This window comes from Rhamphochromis sp. 'chilingali' (assembly GCF_963969265.1).
Source record: "Rhamphochromis sp. 'chilingali' genome assembly, chromosome: 10".
Classification (NCBI taxonomy): Eukaryota; Metazoa; Chordata; class Actinopteri; order Cichliformes; family Cichlidae; genus Rhamphochromis; species Rhamphochromis sp. 'chilingali'.
In genome coordinates this window covers 38103710-38124992 of record NC_137937.1, presented here as the reverse complement: position 1 = coordinate 38124992, position 21283 = coordinate 38103710, and the positions used below count along the sequence as shown (strand labels likewise).

The 21283-nt window shown below is 40.4% G+C and overlaps 1 protein-coding gene across 2 annotated transcripts; it reads right to left on the bottom strand.

Annotated features, from left to right (window-relative positions):
* Nucleotides 1–6912: 6912 nt before the first annotated feature.
* LOC308404200 (uncharacterized protein) lies at nt 6913–20525 on the bottom strand. Of its 2 annotated transcripts, none has more exons than XM_080894110.1 (7): nt 20344–20525; nt 19761–19812; nt 19624–19671; nt 14169–14234; nt 13112–13750; nt 8873–10066; nt 6913–8758 (listed from the first exon to the last, which is right to left on the bottom strand). In XM_080894110.1, the coding sequence occupies exons 3-7, from the start codon at nt 19661–19663 to the stop codon at nt 7137–7139; spliced, it is 3561 nt and encodes a 1186-aa protein (XP_080750236.1). In that variant the 5' UTR covers nt 19664–19671; nt 19761–19812; nt 20344–20525; the 3' UTR covers nt 6913–7136. The 2 variants fall into 2 exon arrangements, with proteins under 2 accessions (XP_080750236.1, XP_080750237.1); XM_080894111.1 differs by having other exon boundaries at nt 6913–8752.
* Nucleotides 20526–21283: the final 758 nt, after the last annotated feature.

The following is a 21283-nucleotide window of genomic DNA, read 5'->3' as shown; positions in this document are numbered from 1 at the left end:
TAATGTAAACAGAATTGGTCCTAGCACTGAACCCTGTGGAACTCCATAATTAACCTCAGTGTGTGAAGAGGACTCTCCATTTACATGCACAAACTGGAGTCTATTAGATAGATATGATACAAACCACTGCAGCGCAGTACCTGTAATACCTACAGCATGTTCTAATCGCTCTAATAGGATATTATGGTCGACAGTATCGAACGCTGCACTGAGGTCTAGCAGGACAAGCACAGAGATGAGTCCACTGTCAGAGGCCATAAGAAGATCAATTGTAACCTTCACTAAAGCTGTTTCTGTGCTGTGCTGAGCTCTGAAACCTGACTGAAACTCTTCAAATAAACCATTCCTCTGCAGATGGTCTGTTAGCTGTTTGACAACTACTCTTTCAAGGATGTTTGATATGAAAGGAAGGTTGGAGATTGGCCTATAATTAGCTAAGACTGCTGGGTCTAGAGATGCTTTTTGAGTAAAGGTTTAACTACAGCCAGCTTGAAGGCCTGTGGTACATAGCTGATTATTAGAGATAGGTTGATCATATTTAAGATCGAAGAATTAATTAATGGCAGGACTTCTTTGAGCAGTTTTGTAGGAATGGGGTCTAAAGGACACGTTGAAGGTTTGGAGGAAGTAATTATGGAAGTTAACTCAGAAAGATCAATTGGAGAAAAAGAGTCTAACTTAACATCAATGGTACTAAGAGTAGCTGTAGATAATATTACATCTGTGGGATGATTATTGGTAATTTTTTCTCTAATGATAAAAATTTTATTTGTGAAGAAGTTCATGAAGTCATTACTAGTTAACGTTAAAGGGATGGTTGGCTCAACAGAGCTCTGACTTTTTGTCAGCCTGGCTACAGTGCTGAAGAGAAACCTGGGGTTGTTCTTATTTTCTTCAATCAGCAGAGATTGAAGTAAAGATTACTTTACTCGTTTTTCGAGTAACGAGTAAAGTAAGGGATTACTATTGCAAAAACGGTAATTAGATTACCGTTACTTTCCCGTAGGAACGCTGCGTTACTGCGTTACTAAAACCGTGATTTTTCTTGCGAGAATGTCTCACGACAGTGACGTAAGCGAGTGCGACGTTCGTGACAACAGCTGTGTGCAGATCAACAATGGATCATATATCGAGTACTGGAGAGAGTATGAGCGTGCAGCGTTTAAAGCGTGGAAGCACTGACCTTACTTTGAGTTTGATTCCATAAAAAGTGACAAAAACATTAGTGTCCGTTGTGCGTGGGAAGAAAACTTCTTTTTACAGCGAAAAAAACCCCTAAACTTCCGAGCAAGCACCGAGTGCGCAACGACGTAATGGGAAATCCACAGAGCTGCCATATCCTTCCACTGACCGCTGCGGCACACCTGCACCAGGGTAAACCTCCGCCTACCCAACTCCTGCTTTACAGGTGAAAATAGAGCAAAAGGACCGCTGAGTCTTTGACTTTATTTATTTTCTGCTGTGTTTTACTTGCATCTATTTGAAAGACTGAGTGTAAACACAAAAAATATTTTATTTTATGTGCTGGAATGTGCAGAAAATAGGTTTAAATATTAAACAAATTTCTTCCAGTCAGTGAATGTTGCATATAATTACATTTTTGCTTGATGCATAAAGTTAAAAGATTAAAACTAATAAAACAAGTTTTAAAAAGAGACTTTTCCATTTGATTACATTTTGTATGATGGATTATGTAGAAAAAGTAGAATTGGGCTGAAAGATCTATCGCTTTATCACCTCTTCAGGTTGTAAATCGTGTTTTTAAAAAGTAAATAAGTAACTAAGTAACTAAGTAATTAATTACTTTTGAAAATAAGTAATCAGTAAAGTAACGGGATTACTTTTTTGGGGAAGTAATCAGTAATTAGTTACTGATTACTTTTTTCAAGTAACTTGACCAACACTGTCAATCAGTGATGAATAGTAAGATGTTCTGGCTTTGCGGAGGGCTTTCTTATAAAGCAGCAAACTATTTCTCCAGGCTAAATGATGATCCTCGAGATTGGTGACACGCCATTTCCTCTCCAGATTACGAGTCATCTGCTTTAGGCTACGTGTTTGAGAATTATACCACGGAGTCAGGTACTTCTGATTTGAGGCCTTAGTTTTCACAGGAGCTACAGTATCCAGAGTCGTACGTAGTGAGGAGGTGAAATTATTAACAAGATGATCGACCTCTGTTGGGGTAGCGTTCAGATAGCTGCTCTGCTCTATGTTGGTACAGGGCATTGGAGATGATAACAGTGGGTGGATTATATTCTTAAACTTAGTTACAGCGCTTTCAGAAAGACATCTACTGTGATAAAGTCTACTCTTCACCGCTGTGTAATCAATTATTGTAAATGTAAATGTTATCAGGAAATGATCAGACAGGAGAGGGTTTTCAGGAAACACTGTTAAATGTTCAGTTTCTATGCCATATGTTAAAACAAGATCTAGAGTGTGATTAAAGTGGTGGGTGGGTTCTTTTACATTTTGAGAGAAACCAATTGAGTCTAATAACAGATTAAATGCCATGTTGAGGCTGTCATTTTTAGCATCTACATGGATGTTAAAATCACCCACAATAATTATTTTATCTGAGCTGAGAACTAAATTAGATATAAAGTCTGAGAAATCAGACAGAAACTCTGTGTAAGGCCCAGGTGGACGATAGATGATAACAAGTAAGACTGGTTTCTGAGTTTCACAGCTGGGGTGGACAATGTTAAGACAAGGTACGACCTCTCCCATGCTCCCAGGATGTAGGTGTGCATTCCAGTGTGGAATACACACCAAGCCTTTGCAGCCTGTTAAAGATCACACATCCTATCACTACACAATCGATTATACACCTCTAAGCATATATGGTCAAATGTTTCCTAATACAAATGACAATAATAAAATCTAAACCCATCAGTGACAAGTGCAGGATGATTTGACGTCACTGACAGCATTTACTTGAAAATGTAGTTGCAAATTTAAAGTCTTTCGATATAACATTCCTCATATACAGTAACTGTAAAATATATGTTACAGATGTTAAAAAAACATTTTTATTTTTAATAATTACCAAGGATACTTCTAGTGATATTTTTAATTATTACATTTTAATACAAAGCAAAACAACCTTGCAATCTGTATCAGATGTTAGTATTAAACTGTTGGGTCTAAACTCAGACCCCGCTGTATCCAGGACTTATTCCCGTGAAAGAAAAACAAGGCAACAGCGATCGATCGTTTTACTTGCAAGGGAGGCCTCGTTGATGTCTACCACAAAATGACCCCAAATCCGGCCTCCTCCCGCTGCCTTTTATTGAGAAACAGTTCACACAAAACACATCACAGCAAAGCAACGCCCACATGGTTCGAAAACAAGGCATTGTATGTATATGTGTGTGTGTGTGTGTGTGTGTGTGTGTGTGTGTGTGTGTAAGAATGTGTGTGTGTGACCTCCTGCTGACCAAAGGGTCATAAAAGCAGGAGCAACATCACAAGAAACAGATCTTCCAGATAGGATGTATCTGCAATGAAACACTACAGCCCCCCACCCAGAACCTCGAGAATCTGCGGAGGGGGACAGTGGAATTCCTTTCATCAGAGTTGGCAAGCATAAAAATGACAGCATTTAACAATTCACTCTAACATAAACAATAGTCCAAACTCAACTACATATAATAAAAAAAATCCACAAAGAAAATGCCACTAAAATCCATCTGATGTTAATGTTACAGATCTTACTGTATTTTCTGTGTAAATGTCACGGTCTGCCGGGGCAAGCCGTGTGGGAATTACTTAGGACCAGTAAGCGGCAGCTCGGGTGCATGTGAGTTTAATGACAAGAGAAAATACAAACAGCAGACGGTGCGGGTGGACATGAAACTGGAAAACCTTAACTGGGCAAAACTAACAAAACAAACCAGAAACGAAGATGCAGGGAGGTCGGGGGAAATACACATAACAGTAATCAGGGGATGAGAAACAGGAGGGAAACACACCTGGGGGACATAACAGCTGACGAGGTAGGGGAAACGTAAAGAGCACACACTGACATAAGACAGAGACTTTCAAAGTAAAACAGGAAACACATACACGTAATGACACAGACTCAGAAACGCAGACTAGACACAGGGATACACGGGCAGAAAGAAAAGAACACTAACCGAGGAAGAACAGAACCAAAATTACAATAATAGAAAACACAAAACGCTGGGTCAAAAGGACCCAGGATCATGACAGTAAAACATCCAAAACAAAACAAACATCAAAACATTTTGTACAAACTTTGTAAATGCTGCATACCAATAAATGAATACACTTTTAAAAATTTCTACAGACTGAAATTGCTAAAATGACCAAACATTTATCAATATTACAAAAAACACACAAAAAAACAACAAAATATAACATTTAACAAACTTTTGAAAACAGAAAATCCATAATGTCAGTTTATACTTTAAGAAGCTCAACACAATGCTACAGCATTTCAGAAACACATAATTTGGCTGTGAAGCATAACTTGACAGTCTGAGTTTTACATAATATCCTGTCATTCCACAAACATAATAGTTTAATTGCAAAAAGCTATCCATTGCTGTGTTTAACAAAAGATCAAACTACTCATCTTTTTATCGGTGCAGGCATGTTTCTCTGAGGATCAGTGAGAATTTTAACATACCACTGAACATAGGAATAACAATACCTGTGTCCAGTAATAAGTTGGAAAATGCAGTTTTTGGTCAAGGAAATTCATCACTTAGCACATCAGGTTTACTATGGACTATACCAACATTAGATGACCTAATTAAATTATGCTTCAAATGGATTTAGCAACAAAGAAATACTTGTGATCAACACATTAAGCGTCTGGACTTTGAAGAGACGGTATCATGAACCAGACCCATTCAGAAGAAAACAACCCATTGATCTGGATGAGGTGATAGCCTTTGTATCAGTTTCAATTTCAATTTCAATTTCTTTATTGTCCCACAAGGGGAAATTAGTTTAGCAGCAGGATATAAATAAACAGAACAATACTATAAAATAATAATGACAATAATAGTGATAGAAAGTCCAAGGACAGTTATCTGCCATTGAGGAGACAAGATGCAGTGGGGATAAAAGAGACCTGGAGTCTTTTAGTCCTCCTCGGAGGTACTCTAAAACGGCGGCCGGAAGGCAACAACTCAAACTCACTGTGAAGTGGATGGTTCAAACAATTAATAATAGAATGAGCCTTTCTAAGCACATTTCTATTGTAAATGGCCAAAAGTCCATCTTGCCAGCGCCCTGAAATTTTGCAAGCAGTTTTTACCAGAAGTCCCAACCGATTCTTATTCTTCACCATCAGGTTACCAAACCAGGCAGCGATACAAAAAGACATCACAGATTCAATAAAACTTCTATAAAACAAGGACAACATCTCAGATGAGACATTAAAAGATCAAATTTTCCTTAAAATGAACAGTCTTTGTTGAACGTTTTTAGTGGCATCAGCATGAGATTCAAAACACAGTTTATGGTCAAGTACCACACTTAGATATTTATAACTCTCAACGATCCAAATATCGGCAGTTTTAATGATAGTGGGTGATGAGCTTTAAGAGGACTTCCTAAAATCAATAATCATCAGAATCAGAATCAGAATCAGAATGGGTTTATTGCCAGATGTTGAGGTTTACAACATTAGGAAATTGCTGCGGTGCTTCAGTGCAGACAATAAGAATTAAAGTGCTATGTAGAAAGAAAGATATGTGCATGAGATATACATGAGATATATACATGAGAATAAGAATTATGAGTGCTACGTAGAAAGATATATACATGAGTGCAGGTGGTGATCAGTGCCAAACATGAAATGATGCAGTTACACAGCGTAGGGTCATATGTTAGTGGCGGGGACAATCATGTGGATATTGTTCATGTGTCCAACAGCAGAGGGGAAGAAACTGTTCTTGTGGCGAGAGGTTCTGGTGCGAATGGACCGGAGCCTCCTGCCTGAGGGGAGCAGGTCAAACAGACTGTGTCCAGGGTGAGAAGGGTCAGCTGAGATCCGGGCTGCACGCCGCAGTGTCCTGGAGGTCTATAGGTCCTGCAGAGATGGGAGTCTGCAGCCAATCACCTTCTCAGCAGAGCGCACAACACGCTGCAGTCTCTGTTTGTCCCTGATAGTGGCTCCAGCGTACCACACGGTGATGGAGGAGGTGAGGATGGACTCGATGATTGCAGTGTAGAATTGCATCATCGTCCGTGTTGGCAGGTTGAATTTCTTCAGCTGCCTCAGGAAGTACATCCTCTGCTGGGCTTTCTTGATGACGGAGGTGATGGTGGGCTCCCACTTCAGGTCCTGGGTGATGGTGGTACCCAGGAAGCGGAATGAGTCCACAGAGGTGATGGGGGTGTCAGTCAGGATGATGGGGGGGAGTGGGGCTGTGTGCTTCCTGAAGTCCACAATAATCTCCACTGTCTTCTGGGCATTCAGCACCAGGTTGTTGTGGCTGCACCAGGACACCAGACGTTCAACCTCTCTCCTGTAGGCAGACTCATCCCCGTCCGAGATGAGCCCAATGACGGTGGTGTCATCTGCAAACTTGATTAGCTTGACAGACTGGTGGGTGGAGGTGCAGCAGTTGGTGTACAGGGAGAAGAGCAGAGGAGAAAGAACACAGCCCTGAGGGGAGCCGGTGCTGATGGTCCGGGAGTCCGAGACATTCTTTCCCAGCCTCACATGCTGCTTCCTGTCCGTCAGGAAGTCAGTGATCCACCGGCAGATGGGATCAGGCACATTCATCTGGGAAAGCTTGTCTCGGAGATGGTCTGGAAATCAATCAATCAATATCAAGAACTATAGCACAATGCACAGTTGCAAGGATATTGCTGGCTGTATCTTTGAGCTATTAATATGGAATTTGTGGTACAGCAGGACACAATCCACAATATTATTAAAGTAATTATTAGGTTTTGACCTTCAAAGAGTGCAGTGTATTAGGCTACAGCAGCACAGCACTAAAGGGACACTTTTTCCCATAGATGTGTTGTTTTGATGCTGTCTCAAACAACCACTATTCATTTCTATTTATCAATGCCATTCAAATACTCCTTGCATATATATTCTATTGGTCCTGCGTGTCTGTCTTCTGTAATGCTTTAGGTTCATCTCACAATATGCTGCAAGAAGATTTTGTCTCAACTTCATTCAGAAGTTTCTCTATCATGTTACTTATTTCTGTGTCATGAATTTTCTGCAGGTTTTCTTTTTCTTCCTGATTGTTTGCAAGTTTTATTTGGTTCTGTTGTCCTGTCAACAAGTCGTTTATTTTTGGGACATTTTCCCTGTTTTTGGTCACACATTTAACAAAGTCGTTGATTTGCGCACGATGTTTTTCTCTGCTTTCTTTTTCATAGTGGGCTTTTAGGGCCTTTAACAAGTCATACTTCTCATCTTTGTCTTTCATTTGTTTCTCGTGCTCTTCCTTCTGAGCTGCAAAGTCTTTGGTGTATTTCTCTTTGAATTCGTTGAACTCCTCTGCTTGCTTTCTGGCTTCTTCCTCATACTTCATCTTCAGATTGTCCAGCTTTTTCTTATAGCTGTCTTTTAATTCCTTACGTTCTTTTGCCTCATTTTCTTTTCTAGTTTCATCCTCTTTTCTTTTCATTTCACATTCTTTTTTTACATTCTCATATTCATCTCTCAGTCTTTGCTCATTTTGTTTTCTCTTTTGTTCTTCCTGTATTAGTTTTTCCAACCAGTCTACCCGATCCTTCTCCCGGACCGTATGTTCCATTATCATCGCCTCTCTACGCTGCTGTAGCTCCTGTTCTGATTCAGACTTTGATTTCTCTAATGCAGCAAGTTTTTCCTCCCATTCACTTTTCTCCAGTTTCCATTTGGTTTCTTCTTTTTCTCTTTTTTCTTGTGCTTTCTTCTTCTCGCTTTGCTCATTCTTCAGTTTTTCCTCCATTTCCTCGAGTTTTTTGTTTTTCTGTTGAATCTCCAGGTTTATTTTAGCACTCTGTTCTTTCATTTTTAATTTCATGGCTTGTTTTTCTTCCTCATGTTTTCTTTCCAGGTCCTCAATCTGTCTCTTCATCTCTTCTTCCTTCTCTTTTAAGATCCTCTGCACTTCTTTTTTAATCGCTGCTTCAGCCTCTTGCAGCATCTCATTGGTATAAAAAGATCCCCCATTGTCCTTCACCATGGTGTCAATCTTTGTTATCAGCTCACTGACTTGTGTCCGATTTTCTTCATCATAGTTATTGAACACATGGTATCTTTCTCCACACTCAGAGATCAGCTTCTTAAAGGAGTCATTGCATTCATCTCTAATGTATTCTTCAATGGACAGGTTGTCTTGTTTTAATGAATCTCCTCTTGTAAAAAGAATGATGGTGAACTTTTCTGAATTCTTCCCAAATCCTTCCTGGATGAGTTTCAGAGTCTTCTTCTCCTCTGGTGTAAGTCGACCAACCTGTAACACCAACAGGAAGACATGTGGTCCTGGAGCCAGGCAGGTCATAAATTTCACCGTCTCCTCATGAACTTCTTCACGTGACAAAGTCGAGTCAAACAGACCAGGAGTGTCGACCACAACAACAGGACGACCGTCCACTTCACCCTGTTCTTTCTGACAACACTTGGTGACTGATTCTTGACTTGACTTGGCTTTAAACACTTTTCTTCCAAGGATGGTGTTTCCTGAAGTGCTCTTACCATTCCCAGTCTTCCCAATCAGCACAATCCTGAGACACTCTGGGCTCTGCTGCTCTTCATCACCTGCAACTTCAAAAGAAACCGAATTATCTCAAATGATCATTATTTCATTGTTAGTTTGTCTAGAAAAAATAGGGGATGGAAAATTTATTGAAATTTTTCTTGTATTAATGCAGTACTCACCACTGATCATGCTTTTATTTTTCAATTCCTGGACTTCACGCTGTAGGATGTTATATTTTATGGTTTTTTGAAATATCGTATTTATTTGGGCCTGTGCAAATGTTTGTGTTGTATAACAATGTGACTTCTTTTTAAAGGGCCTCATCTTTTCCACAGTCTCCAACAGTTTTAGGATCTGCTGTTTGTCTTTGATGTTAAGAACAAAAGATCTTCCTCCACAGCCCTGACAGAGCTCCTGTATGTCCTTGCTTCTCTTCAGAAAATTATCAACAGCTGGAGCTGTTGGATCCGACTCCACAGTGAACAGAATCATGGTGAAGTCATCGATTAGAGAGCTGAACGTTTTCTGGATGGTCTTTAACTCTCCCTTGTCTTCGTCTCTCAAACAATCCACAGGTAGGACCAGGATGAAGGCATGGACACCCTCAGGATCACAGAGGGAGATACACCTGAGTGATTCCTCCATCACTGCCTCCTGAGGTTTTCCATACAAGGCAGGCAGCTCCACCAGGGAAACCCAACGTCCACACACCTCTCCCTGATGTTTAACACACTCTGATGAGTTGGAGACTGAATGAAGCTCAGTCTGACCTAAAATGGCCTTGGCTGCTGACGTCTTCCCTGCTCCTCTCCTCCCACACAGAACCAGGTTCAGAGCAGAGTATCCGATGGTGACTTCAGTGAAGCTGAGGAAAGCATCATAATTTTCTTGTACAACATTCTCGATGATTTCCATCAATGACTCGTGGTTCTTTGCAGTCATGCAGTAACATCTTTCTCTACAGTCTCTAAGGAGCTCAGTAAAAGAGTCAGTTTGTTTTCCTTTATGTGTGCTGATGATAACTGAGTGATTAAAAGCATTGTTGCCTAACAAGCTCAGAATGAACATTAGTGTCTTTCTGTTCTTCTTAGTAAACGTTGAAGGTTTCACTACCAGCAGCAGAACATTTGGTCCAGGAGGACAGAGACTCACACAGTCCTTCAGCTCATGTCTCACTCTTTCTACCGACAGACTGAAGACGTCTGCAGTTTTCACAACAGTCAGAGAATTTCCTCTCCAGTCTCCTCTGGCAACTTCAGAAGGTTTGTTTTTTCTGGTACCACACTGAAACTGCTCACTGCCAATGATGAAGTTGCCTAATGTTGTCTTTTTTTCCTCGTTTTTTCCAAACATCAGAATCCTGAGTCCACATACTAAAGAAAAAAAGCATTGGGTTAACACTCACTCTCATCACACAGGTTTATATACAATCTTACATCTTATGCCATCAGCTTGTCCTCGGTCACGGTTTCCTTCCACATAAAGCTTTGCAAAAACTGCATAAAAAGCGCTTGCAGCAACAAAAACATAATATTCCAGAAACACGCTTTGCCGATCCGATCAGCTGTTCATAACACTTCCTACGTTGGAATAGACGTCAGCGCGAACTTTTGCATGTCCGCCATGACCTGCCCGAAACCGGAAGTGACGTCATTTTGCGGAAATGTAGTTTTTTACCATCAGGGCCTTATGAGCTTATACTGGTGTTTTTAAAAGTTATGTTTGACTTTATGATTTTCTGTGTCGTTTCTGGGATGCTGAGGACTCACATTGCACTGCTGGAAATAGTTTATTTTGATGCATATGCTGCTGTTTTTTGCAAATTTGCACTCTAATATTTATTTTCCGTTTTTCCTGCAGTATATAAAAATTGGTGTATTTCAAAAATAAAACTATGAAGACACTCAAAATAAATTTCCTGTGGTGGGAAACTATTTTGTGCAACTTTTTTGTATTTACAGTTTTGAGGGATAAGCCTCTTAAATTTCTCTAACTAGAAATATATGTTAAAAAACAAAAACGATTTTCAATGTTTTGGTAGTTTATTGTACTTTTTTGCAATTTATGTAGTTACTATGCACTTAATGCAGACATATTATTAAAATTTGGGCTTTAATGGTTGTTTTTGATGTATATCAGCTTGAAATGCTCCCAAAAATGGCTCCACAACATGTAAAAATATTATTATATTATATTATATTATAAGCTCTTGCGGACTTGGTTCTATGGTAGTCTTAAAGGGTTAAATTCTAATTCTTAAGTTTAGTTCAGTCTTCATGTTTATTGTCTTGTTCCCCAGTAAGTCGTGTCTTATGCAGTGATGGGAATAACAGCGTTACAAGTAACGGCGTTACTGACGGCGTTACTTTTTTCAGTAATGACTAATCTAGCTAATTACTATTCCTATCGTTACAACGCCATTACCGTTACTGACAAGAAAATGCGGTCTGTTACTATTTTTCAACAAACAGACGGTTGAAGCTGTGTTCAGCTTACAGCATCTTATATCAGCTGCAGGAAGTAGCTGTAAGTAATCTGGACGCTACAGCTGCACTCCCGCGGACGGTGATCACGATCACTGTCTAGCACAACACCTGGAGCTCAGGGGGCAAAACAATCGCACGAGTGCTGCTGTTTGACTGAGGAAGAATAAAGGAGTCGTGGTAAGCCAATCACATGACCACTTAAAGACAAAGCAAACCTCAATAGTCTCGTCATGTTTACTGTCTATGGACAGCGCAGCAAGCACTCTCTGCTTATGAGAGAAAAAACAAAAAAAACAGGGGAAGTTTTAGGAGTGACGGCGAGAGAGAAATAATAATAATGGATTGCATTTATATAGCACTTTTCTAGGCACCCAAAGCGCTTTACAATGCCACTATTCATTCACTCTCACATTCACACACTGGTGAAGGCAAACTATAGTTGTAGCCACAGCTGCTGCCCTGGGACAGACTGACAGAAGCCAGGCTGCCATATCGCGCCATCGGCCCCTCTGGCCAACACCAGTAGGCGGTAGGTGAAGTGTCTTGGACACAACGACAAAGACTGTCCGAGCTGGAGCTCGAACCGGCAACTTTCTGATTACAAGATGAACTGCCAACTCTTTAGCCACGATCGCTCAAAGACAGCAGAAAAAGAGAGAGAGCGAGTTTTGAGATGTGAGAGATTTGTGACGTTTAGCGTGTTTGGAGTGTGTAGTTAATGTGTTGTCTTGTGTAGTTAGTGTGTAGTGTTGTGGATAGTTTTGTGTTGTGTGTCAGAACAATGAGGTGACTGCTGTCTCCAGGTAGAAACAGGAGTGATACACCTGCTGCTGTCAGACCTGCAGGTATCAGGCTGTGATGTTTCCTTTATAGTGGACAGAAATGATGTTTTTAGAGTGGCACAAATAATTTGTGGCATCTTATTGAAAGCGGAACAGCTGATTGTTCTGTAAATAGTTTGAAATGGTTATTTAAAAAATCAAGATAAAAGGTAAATGGCTGCAAATAATTTGTTGTTTGCAAAACTTGAGCATATGATTTTAAAATTGACAATTTATATTTGCATTTAAAGTTATGAAATATGATTCAATAAACATGTTTGTGGTTGTTACAGTAAAAATATAACTTTTTCTACTCTGATTTTATGTTTTTTATCTGATTTTAGAGCAATTGTGTTAATACAGTTTGTCAAAATGAAAACATGACTGTACATTCAGACACGTGAGGTTGTGCTGAAAAGAATGAGACCAAACAAGGCAAATAAACAGTTTTTAAAGGTGAAATAGAGGAAACATCAGAAGTAGTTAAAAATGGGCAATTATACCCTGGACCCCAGAGGGTTAAACATTTTTTTAAGTAACGCAATAGTTACTTTTCAAGTAATTAATTACTTTTAGAATATTGTAACTCAGTTACTAACTCAGTTACTTTTTTGAAGAAATAACTAGTAACTATAATTAATTACTTTTTCAAAGTAACTTGCCCAACACTGGTCATATGTCACTCCCGTCTCCGTGTTACCTAAATTTAATGTCAAGTCCGCGTCTCTGTGTTAGTCTTCCCGTTTTACTTTACGGTCCCCTGTCTCCCAACAGTGTTCCTAGTTTTTCTTCAACCTGATCTCGTCATGTTTGATTACTCCCAGCTGTGTTCATCTTGAGTCCCCGTCTGAGTGTCTTGTATTTGGGTCCTATATCCTGCTGGCCACACAGCACTAACCATGACAGTAACCAAAAACAGTGCAATCTGTGTACAGTTTATGTGTAACACTAACACATAAATGTAGATTATGAAGACATAGTTCTTAACTCTGGTGGGAGCTTTAACCTCTTCATGATGCATTACCCTAATTTCGACAAAAATCCGACTGTATGATTCATTTGTATAATGATAAAAATAATATTTTTTACCATATTACTATTCAGTACTTACCATTACCTTTTGTAGGTTCAAATTTAACTCTAGCAAGCTTTTGGTTGTGGCTTTCCTGATAAGGAGTCCGATCTGGCATTGGATCCTGAAATACATCACAGCTCAAGTGCCCATTGTTCTCTTTTGCAATCTGACCCATCCGTGTTAGCAGCTCTGAATAGTCAAAGTTCTTCTCATTCAAATGTCTGTATTTACTTTTTTTGATGATGTCGTTTAAGGGTTGATTTAATACATCTTCTTTCATGGCACCTGAACTCTTTTCTCTGGGAGCTGATTTCAGAACCAATGAATGATCAAATGAGTGATCACTGAAGAGCTGAAGGACTCTGCAGAGCTTCTGTTTTTGTTCCTCTGTGAAATCATCAGGCTGTAGAACCAGCAGGAACACATGAGGACCAGGAGCAGAGAGTTTCACACATCGTTTTACATCTTCTCTCAGTTTGTCTTCAGAGGTGTTGGGTAGCAGCAGGTCTGGAGTATTAATGACACTTATTTGTTTTTCCTTAAAGGGTATACTGACTTTGAAACACCAGTCTGGTGCTTTTTCAGTACTGAACTTGTCCTTTTTTAGTATCATGTTCCCCACTGCTCTCCTCACTGCCCAGCTGTTCCCCAGGAGAACCACCCTGAGCTCAGACACTGAAAAGAAAAAAAAGAAAGTAAAAAGACAAACTCAGGTTTACATGCAGATGTTTTGCTTAACCGTAGACATGAAATGAATGACAGAAATCAAGCTTATGCACAAATTAAATAAAAAAGACTCAATACTGACATACTAATACTTTGGGCCAATCAACCTCCACTTTGTGAGATTTAAATCTGTGCTCTCCATCACTCTCCTTCTCATTCTCTTATTCATGCAACCCACCCCCTCCCCATCTCCACCTCACAGACACCTCAGTCAGAGCTCCATCTGAGGCTCAGTCTTCATCTCCACCACCACCAGTGTCTAAACTCTGGGTGGTCCTGTCCTAAATCCTATCAACACTGAGGTGCGCGTGTGTGTCCATATATATATATATATATATATATATATATACATATTCTAAAGACTTACTGTATGGTGGCAGATATTCATAGCTGGAACTGCGTGTCAGTGGTTTCTCATTTGTGAAATCTGTGACTTTGAGAAGAAAATATGAAAAATAATTAGTTATAGCATGTATTTTTTAAACAACACTGCTAATGTACAATAACCTTGAGCAGCCTCCACAAGGAATATTTCCATGCTTCCATGCTTACTTAGATTTCTTTGTGCCACCATGTCTGTGGCCCAACTTTTTTTTCCACTTTTATTCATGATGTGTAAAATAGTCTTATTCGAACTCAGGTTGATCTCTGATTTATTTTCTTTTAATTATTTTCTTTTGTTTACCTGGGGTGAATTACAGGGGGCAGAGGCTAGGAGCATGAGATGCTCATTCCTCTCCGCCAGCACAATTGAGGCAACTTCAAGATGTTCCCAGCTGAGAGATATAATCTCTCCAGTATGCCCTCAGTCTACCCCGCAGCCTCCTCATGGTAGAACATGCCTGGAACACTCTGTCCATGAGGCATCCTAATCAGATAGCCAAAACCATGTCAACTGGATCTTTTTGATATGTCCCTCCCAAATGAATGAACTTGTCGCTCTCTCTCTAAGGTTGAGTCCAGCTACACTTCAGAAAAAAAAAAAAATTTCCACCAATGTAGATCTACCAATAAATTGACAACTTTGCTTTTATTCTCAGTTCTTTTTCACTCCACTGGACCAGTACAGGATTTGCAATGATGCACCAATCTGTCTACCAATCTCCTGCTGCCCTCATCCCCGGCGTGGGAACTACTACCCACTAGGGATAGTAGTTCCCACACCAAGGGCTAGTAGCTGAGTGGAATGGCCATTCCAACCTTTTCCTGCTGAGAACCATGGCCTCAGACTCGGAGGTTCTAATTCCACAGGTGACAAAAGTACAGACTTTCTTTACTTAAGTAGAAGTACCGATACCTGGGGTAAGAAATACTCCAGTTGAAGTACTGAAGCAACTTCTTGACTCAAGTAAAAGTAAAAAAGTAAAGTCTCTGAAATGTACTCAAAGTAAATAAATAAAAAATAGCTCTTTAAAGGGCAATTCTGCTAACCCTTTCTGTACAAAGGCAACTTAACCTTGTGCAATATTAATACAGTAATAAAATAATATTTGTATATGATAATAAAAAAATTCTAATCTAAGCTCTCTGCTTCCATCTCTGAGTGAAGTTAGATCTCTTTCATTTCTCTCCCTGTGACATACAGCAGCTGAACCTTTAGCTGCAACACACTGTGAGACAAACTGCACACAAACGCTTTGTGTGTTTGCTGATGTTTGCTGACCTCTTAAATAACTATAGTATCAAAGTAATAATTATTTATTTACTTATTTCAGCACCGTATATTGTATTAATTATTAAAATGTTACCTGTCAGCAGCAGCTCCCATTCAATTAGAGTTTTTATTAGTCTGTAAATTCTGTTTTAATGTTACATTTAGCTTTTGGCTGACAGCACAAAGACTGAGAGATGATGAGAGACGGAGAGAAAAAGAAACAGATAAGAGTGGACATGTAGTCCAAGTCAGCAAGAAAGTCAGTGTACCTATATTCACTGATGATGATCATTTTACATAGCTAAGCAGTGTGTTGTATTAGGGCTGCCAACCGTCCCTTAAAAAACCGAATCGTCCTGTATTTAGAAACAAAAGTATACGTCCCGAGCTAATAAGGGACGCACTTTGTCCTGTAATACAGTGAGAATCAAAAGTAGTAACTTTTAATGGAATTAACGCTTTGTTTGAAAACATAATTCCCAGCCCCTCTCCTGCTTTGTGACCAATGAGCTGACAGCACACTTATGACAATTCGAGTATGACAAGTCAGGTTACCGCTCATCTCATTGGTCGAGGAAAGGTCGCTTATGGAGAAAATACCGGAAGACAACAGATGACCACAACAAGAAGCATGGCCAACAGGGGAACAAACGCCGACACTGCGGTCTCGGACGACAGTACACCTAAAGCTGGGCAGACACTGGGCGGTTTTTTCAGTCACGTTATTCAGCTCCTGCTCAAACTGCACGATTGACTCGCAGGGGTTAGAAGTTGGTAGGTCACGATGTACTCTCACACTATACCGCCCGATGCTCTGATGGGACCTGAGTGCGCACACTGTGCCTCCATAACATGAAGGTTATAACAGAAAATCTGTCGCGCTCTCTCTCTGTCTTTCACTCACACTCACACACCACCATCAACTTTGCTAAATTGCTAATGAAAAACATTGATCAGGCAGCTGTGATTGAGCAGCAGTGTAGATCCAACTATTTTCACGGTTGTTGCGGTCGTGATAATTTTGTGAGGCCACATCGAAAAGGCTCGGATGAGCTTTCCAAAGTTCTACAAGTTGTGCCTCCATCGCTTGTGTCCAGATCACACGCTGCACAGCCGTGCTGCTCCGTCTTTTTCACCAACGTGGGGGCAGCACCCTAAGCAGAGAAGCCCAGGCCTCCCTCTCCCCAGCCACCTCCTCCAGCTTATCCGGGGGAACACCAAGGCGTTCCCAGGCCAGCCGAGAGATAATCTCCCCAGCGTGTCCTGGGTCTGCCCCGGGGCCTCCTCCCGGTGGGACATGCCTGGAACACCAACCCCAGGAGGCGCCCAGGGGGCATCCTTGTCAGATGCCCGAACCACCTCAACTGGCTCCTTTCGATGTGGAGGAGCAGCGGCTCTACTCTGAGCCCCTCCCGGATGGCCGAACTTCTCACCCCATCTCTAACGGAGAGGCCAGCAACCCTTCGGAGGAAGCTCATCTCCGCCACCTCGTTCTTTTGGTCACTACCCACAGCTCGTGGCCATAGGTGAGGGTAGGGACGTAGATCGACCGGTAAATTGAGAGCTTCGCTTTTACACTCAGCTCCCTCTTCACCACGACGGACCGGTGCAGCATCCGTATCACCGCAGCCGCAGCCCCAATCCCTCTGTCAATCTCCAGCTCCCTTCTCCCATCACTCGCAAACAAGACCCCGAGATACTTGAACTCCTCCACTTGGGGCAGGAACTCATCCCCGACCCGGAGTGGGCAATCCACCCTTTTCCCGCTGAGAACCATGGCCTCAGATTTGGAGGTGCTGATCCTCATTCCTGCTGCTTCACACTCGGCTGCAAACCATTCCAGTGAAAGCGGGAGGCCTTCACCCAATGAAGCCAACAGAACCACATCATCCGCGAAAAGCAGAGATGAGATTCTGAGGCCACCAAAATGAAAGCCCTCCGCCACTTGGCTGCGCCTAGAAGTCCTGTCCATAAAAATTATGAACAGAATCGGTGACAAAGGGCAGCCCTGGCGGAGCCCATCACCCACCGGGAACGAGTCCGACTTATTGCCGGCAACGCAATTCCTCCTAAATCCTTAGGCTAAAAAACATGACTGAGGTACGTGCCAATGAACATATACCGTAAAAACTACATTAAAAAAAAAAAAACTCCAAGCCACTTCTTACAGAATTTGTCACAGATTTGCTGTGTGGTAGGCAGGATGTGGACCAAAATACAGGACTCGAACGCAAAAGGTTAACCCAAACTTTTTATTATTATTTGTAAATATGTGTACAAATGGTTGGTTTTTTGTACTGTTTTTATCAATAAATCTCAGCAACAAAGGACCTACACCCATGTGTGTTGATTTCTCCCTAAGATGGCAAACTGAAACACTCCAAGTTGGTGACTTTTGGAGATTTATTTCCCTGGATGATTGAGAATGCATCAGAACGAACACAAAAGGAAGTACACAGCTTTTAGCAGCTCCCCCACCCCCTCAATCACACACCCCCACTCCCCTCCCTCCAGAATTCCCAGGTAACAACCTAATGTACATATGAATGACTAGCCAATTTAGCTTCCACTTGGCTGAAGCTAAAGCTTAGCTAAAAGCCTACCAGCCATTTGGCTGGAAGGCGGGTTTTAAAGGTAGAAAGGTAGAAGCCTGGCAGTGCTAGTGTTTAATCGTGTCTCGTTACCCCACGTATACTACACGACGCACGATGAAGGTCAAAATCGGGCCGATCACCAAATCGGTCGCACGACTCAAAAATCGTCTCAAAATGGGCCAAAAATCGCACAGTGTGAGCCCAGCATTAGAGCAGCAATGTTTGTTCGCTCAGAGAAAGAAAAAAAAAAGGCTGCAAAAGTACAGGGAGGAATGGGAAAAGGAAAACACCTGGCTGGGAAAATGCACCCTTTAAAGCGCACTGCACTGTGTGCCGGCGCACTTTTTCCATAGGCATGCTTCTAGTGGTGGGCACATGAAGAACATGAGGGGCATGAAAGCTCGGGGAACCCTTTACCAATTTCTTGTCCGCCAGGCCACGGCAGAAGCAGATATGGTATGTAAACACTGGTTTGTTTTTTTTAAACCCTCTGGTTAAGGTTAATATGGGCATGTGCAGTGAATATCAGCGCTATGTGGCCAGAAGTGTGATAATATAATTTATTTTGTGTAATAAACAACTGCAAGGATGGATGATTACAACAAATAGATGACTAATACATAAAAGTAATACATAGATGAATAATGATGATGAGTTATGATGCGTAATCATGGGAACAAGTGGGTTTACAAACAGGAGCAGTGATTAGCTTTAGAAAAGCTGAAATAATACCTCAGCTGAAGCCAATTGTACTAAATGCACTAAATGTGCACTGTTACAAGAATATTTTTCGTTCTATTGCTTTCTATTAATTTATATAATTTTAAGTTAAGCAGGACAGAGTTCTTTTAAAGAAAGATTTACTTATATTCTCAAAAGTTAAGCATGACAGGCTTCTGTTTAAGAAAGAGACCTGTTTTACTGTGTTAATGTTGTCATTTTGAGCTAAAAATAAATGGCTAAATGATCATTTGTTTCCCATATGGTCATATCACAAAGAATATGCATCTGCTTAAATCAAGTTCAAGTCAAATGGTTAAAGAATAATTTCACAGACACAAAAAAAGGAGCTAAAAAATTCACCACACTGGGAACGGTGAAGACAATCGGGTCGCCCAGCCCTGGCCACAAGGTGTCCCTTATTTATTTTTCAGGAAGTTGGCAACCCTATGTTGTACTGTTATCAAATGTGGATCTTCTTCCTTCTGTTATAATAAATTAGATTGATTTATGTTATTTTCTAGCTTAATATGTTTGTTTGTGATTGTCAACCCAAAGAAAAAGTGAGGCGGATGGAGAGATAGAAGACCGAAAGATTGTACAAGACCAGGAAAAATGAGGTGTTTAAATGAGCAGATGGGGAAGTTAGTGGAAAAACAATAACTGTTTGGCCAAATATAAAAAAATAGATTTGAACCCATATCTTGGATGGTTTGTCTGGTTTCCAACAGCACACTTAAAAAAAATTTCAGTGGAGATTCTAAATAGAACACAATAATTGATATGAATGTTGGCATCCAGCCGGGAATCAGACCTAAAGACATGACAATGCTTTAAAGAATGATTGCACTCACCAGCTCCTGCAGCTGCCATGTACTCTGCTGAAAACATCATATATTTATCTGGAAATAACAATGAAGTATTTCAGTTCGTTGATAGCCATGATTTATTATGAATAGTAAGTGTTAAAGCAATACAAATGAATGCTTACGTATGCCAGCACTGTGTGTGTTGATCTGGAGGATTTCTCAGAAAGCTTTGCCCTGTAATATTTCATCACCGCCATACAAAACAAAAGTGTGCAGTTAGTCCAATTCATCTGTAATTAGCAAACCAATGGGAAATTTGAAAAATTGCTGCTTTTGAAATCTGAAACAGGTTCTGCAGCAACAACAGAACAAATAGAAACGTTCGCCTTCTTTTTTTTTTATATCTTCTTCTTCCTGTTTCTGTTCAAACAGACGTGAAATGGCGGAATGCTGAATTAAACTAATCGGTTACGAATAAAAGACCAAATAAGAGTCACACCGAAGCAAATTCCAGTATTTTTCAAATTGGACTAAAGTTTAATAAGATTGTTTTGTTATTAAGCCGAAAACTGTTCAGTTTAGCTCTTTCGCACATGCACGGCATTGTTCCGCCTCAAATGAGCCGCAACTGAGACGGAAATGTGTTCAAATCTGGAGTTTACGGTGGGCCAGAGTATTTCTGCAATTTGAAATAAAGCCACCGATGAAGCATTTTGCAGCCCAGCCATCATTTAATCACCAACAATATCCTAAACACGAACTCACCTAATGTTGAATAGGCTGTTTGTCTTCTAAGTTTCTTTCTCGCGGCCCATCATCAATCCTACAATCAGTCAGTATTACCGATGCATTCGGCTCTCCGTCCATACATTTATACTTTATCTTTATAAAGTTTCTTTTTCTTTGATTCAACAGCCGAGTTCACTATCACGCCAACACCGATGAAAGTGAAAGTGTTCGCCAGAAATGGGCGTTTGCTGACAGGGGTCAAAGATTTCAAAAGTTTCAGAAAAGAAAAAAGAAAAATCAACGTTTTTAGCGTACACTCTGCTGGCAAAGTGTCTACATTTTTTAGGTTATAGTTGCTTTAGAAAAATCCTTCTAATTATCTGTGTTTATGTATTTATCAAAACAGTAAGCCAATTTTAAATAATATTTAATTATTTTAAAAAAAAGGCCAGGGGTGTACAGTTTATTTTTAGAAACAAATATTTAACAAATTGTATTTTGTAGACTTACTTTGATAAACCAAGAGAACTTAAAGACCTTTATAAAGTCGCACAGCAAAAAAAGTGAAAATGCTGATATTGTATTAAATACAAAAATGCTTCAAATTTAGTTTAGTCTCGTTTCAGTTTAAAACCTTGTATAATGTCACACAACAATACCAATAAGGAAAACTTAATAATGACACAAGCTATTAGATGATAGGAAAACAACACAATACGCATTTTGATGTTGCAGCTCCGCCTGCTGGACATGTTGAGATCATACATCCTGCTTCCTGTAACCACGGACCTCAATAAATGATTTGAGCCCTTAGATTTCCGCTGGTTTTTTCACAGGACACAACCAACCAATCACAGTGCAGAACAGGCATAAGGTAAAACAGGTATCACTGATATATCAAAGGCTTGGATAAGTTGTTGGGTTTTACATCTTAGAGTGAATTTTATGCAATATTCCCCTCTCTCTCTTTCAGACT

What these genes read in the sequence shown, in the direction of transcription:
- LOC308404200 (XM_080894110.1), bottom strand. Translation starts at nt 19,663, where the DNA reads ATGATGTTTTCAGCAGAGTACATGGCAGCTGCAGGAGCTG. An exon ending in TGAATATCTGCCACCATACA is followed by an intron (nt 13,751 to 14,168) that starts GTAAGTCTTTAG and finishes TTTTCTTTTCAG; the next exon opens with TGTCTGAGCTCAGGGTGGTT. An exon ending in AAATAAAAGCATGATCAGTG is followed by an intron (nt 8,759 to 8,872) that starts GTGAGTACTGCA and finishes TTTCTTTTGAAG; the next exon opens with TTGCAGGTGATGAAGAGCAG.